Here is a 1,790-nt window from a genome sequence, read left to right on the forward strand (position 1 = left end):
CGGCGCCCAGTCCCAGAAGCAGTGCAAGAAATCCTCCTTCGCCTTCTACCAGGCGGTGAGGGACCTGCTGCCCGTCTGGTTCCTGGAGGACATGCGGACCATGGAGGCCTTCCACTGGGAGGACGGGGGCAAGGTGAGCGTGTACACACCCTCGGAGGCCCTGCTCTATGCGCTGGTGCACGACCACCAGCCCTACGCCCAGCACCTGCTGACTAAGTTCCCCCAGAGCGCCCTGGCCGTGCCCAGCCAAAGCTTCAGCTGCTGCCAGTCCTCAGCCCCGCACCTGGCCATGGCCGTCCGCTATAACCGGGTCCGCATCCTCTTCCGAATCCTCAAGGCCATCCAAGCCTTCCCGCTGAGCGACAGAGCCGGTTACCTGGACCGCCGGGGCTGCAGCCGCGTGGAGGGCGGCAAGACAGCCTTGCACGTGGCCTGCGAACTGGTGCGACCCGAGTGCTTGCTGCTGCTGCTGGGGCACGGCGCGTCGCCCTGCTTGCAGGACAGTGCCGGGAATACCCCCCTCGACACGTTACTGCAGCAGATCTCCCACACGCCAGCAGCTAACGTGCGTGCCAAGCTCCTCTGCCTCGACTGCCTCTTCTTCTTCATGCCTCAGGACCTTCAGTTCACAATGAAACAGCAACTGTTGGACAACCGGCAGCGGTGGCAGGACCTCCTGGGGGAGAACAGGTTCCAGTGCCTCCTGGGCTTAGCTCCCCCGTCGCTGTTTGTCGGAGCCATGCGTGTCTTGATCAGGACCATCTCACCTGAGCATTTCCCAGAGGCTCTGGACAATCTGCCTCTGCCTCATTTTCTAAAGCCTTTGGACTTGAAACTGGAGAGCTAGAGGGGTGGTATGACAGCTCACCTGACAGAAATAGACTGTTGTGCTAAAAATGTATCGGTATATGAAGCTGCTAATGCAGCAGCCAAGTATCTGTTTTAATTAGAACTGTCTTTTTTAAAAAAAATTATGTACCTGGCACTTTTCAATATATTTTATTTAAAGATTGTTGTGGTGAGGTGAGGTCTGCACTGCATTTTATAAAAACACTCTATGGCATGTACAAATGAGGGTATATGTGGGAGACTATATTTGTAAATACATCTGAATAAACCAGTGGCAGATGTGATCCAAATACAAACTGAGCAACTGAAAACCCTGAAGTGGCATGTGCCTTGGAAGAGAGTGTGTGGGGTGGGGGAGTATCTCTTCGTTAGGATTTCCCTGTTACATAAGCCTTGGTCCTGGAACAGGATGACTCCTTTTTTACATCTTGGCAGGGATGCGGGTTTTTTTTAAAGGCACAGATGAAAACTTCCTCATCTTGTACACAAGACCAAAGAGAAGCCAGATACTATTGAAACTTCCCTAAACGAGGCTGGCAGAGATGTACAGCTGAACAAAATATATTTTAAAATATGCACAAATAACAGTTGGTTTCCTTGCAGAGTTCCCTCTTGGAGAGCCAAGGTGCTGCTTGTCAGGCAGAGGAGAGCAGGAATACACACATTGCTCTGGCCAAAAACATTCCTGCCCTGACAGGAAGGGACCCTCTGTGATTGCGGCAGGGTGAGGAGTGTAGCACGGAGCAGGGGGACCAGCCTCCTTGTGCCTGCCCTCTGCTGTGCCCGGTGGGATTGATGTAGGTATGGCAATGGCCTGGCCCCCTCGAACAGCTTTTTTCTGTGGATTTCAGCCCCCAGCAGGATGTGATGACTTGGGGGTCTACTCTAGGTACCAGAGGAGTAGCTTAGATATCCAGCTTTCCCCCAACTATCCCTTCTGA

General features: G+C 53.4%; 1 protein-coding gene across 1 annotated transcript; it reads left to right on the forward strand.

The window, feature by feature from the left end:
* Positions 1–4: 4 nt before the first annotated feature.
* On the forward strand, positions 5–1,004 carry ANKRD9 (ankyrin repeat domain 9; the record flags this gene model as incomplete). Its single annotated transcript, XM_010282402.1, has 1 exon — positions 5–1,004. A coding segment is annotated over one exon (843 nt), but the record flags the coding sequence as incomplete, so codon positions are not given.
* Positions 1,005–1,790: the final 786 nt, after the last annotated feature.

The sequence above is a fragment of the Phaethon lepturus genome, unplaced genomic scaffold (genome assembly GCF_000687285.1).
Source record: "Phaethon lepturus isolate BGI_N335 unplaced genomic scaffold, ASM68728v1 scaffold18222, whole genome shotgun sequence".
NCBI lineage: Eukaryota > Metazoa > Chordata > Aves > Phaethontiformes > Phaethontidae > Phaethon > Phaethon lepturus.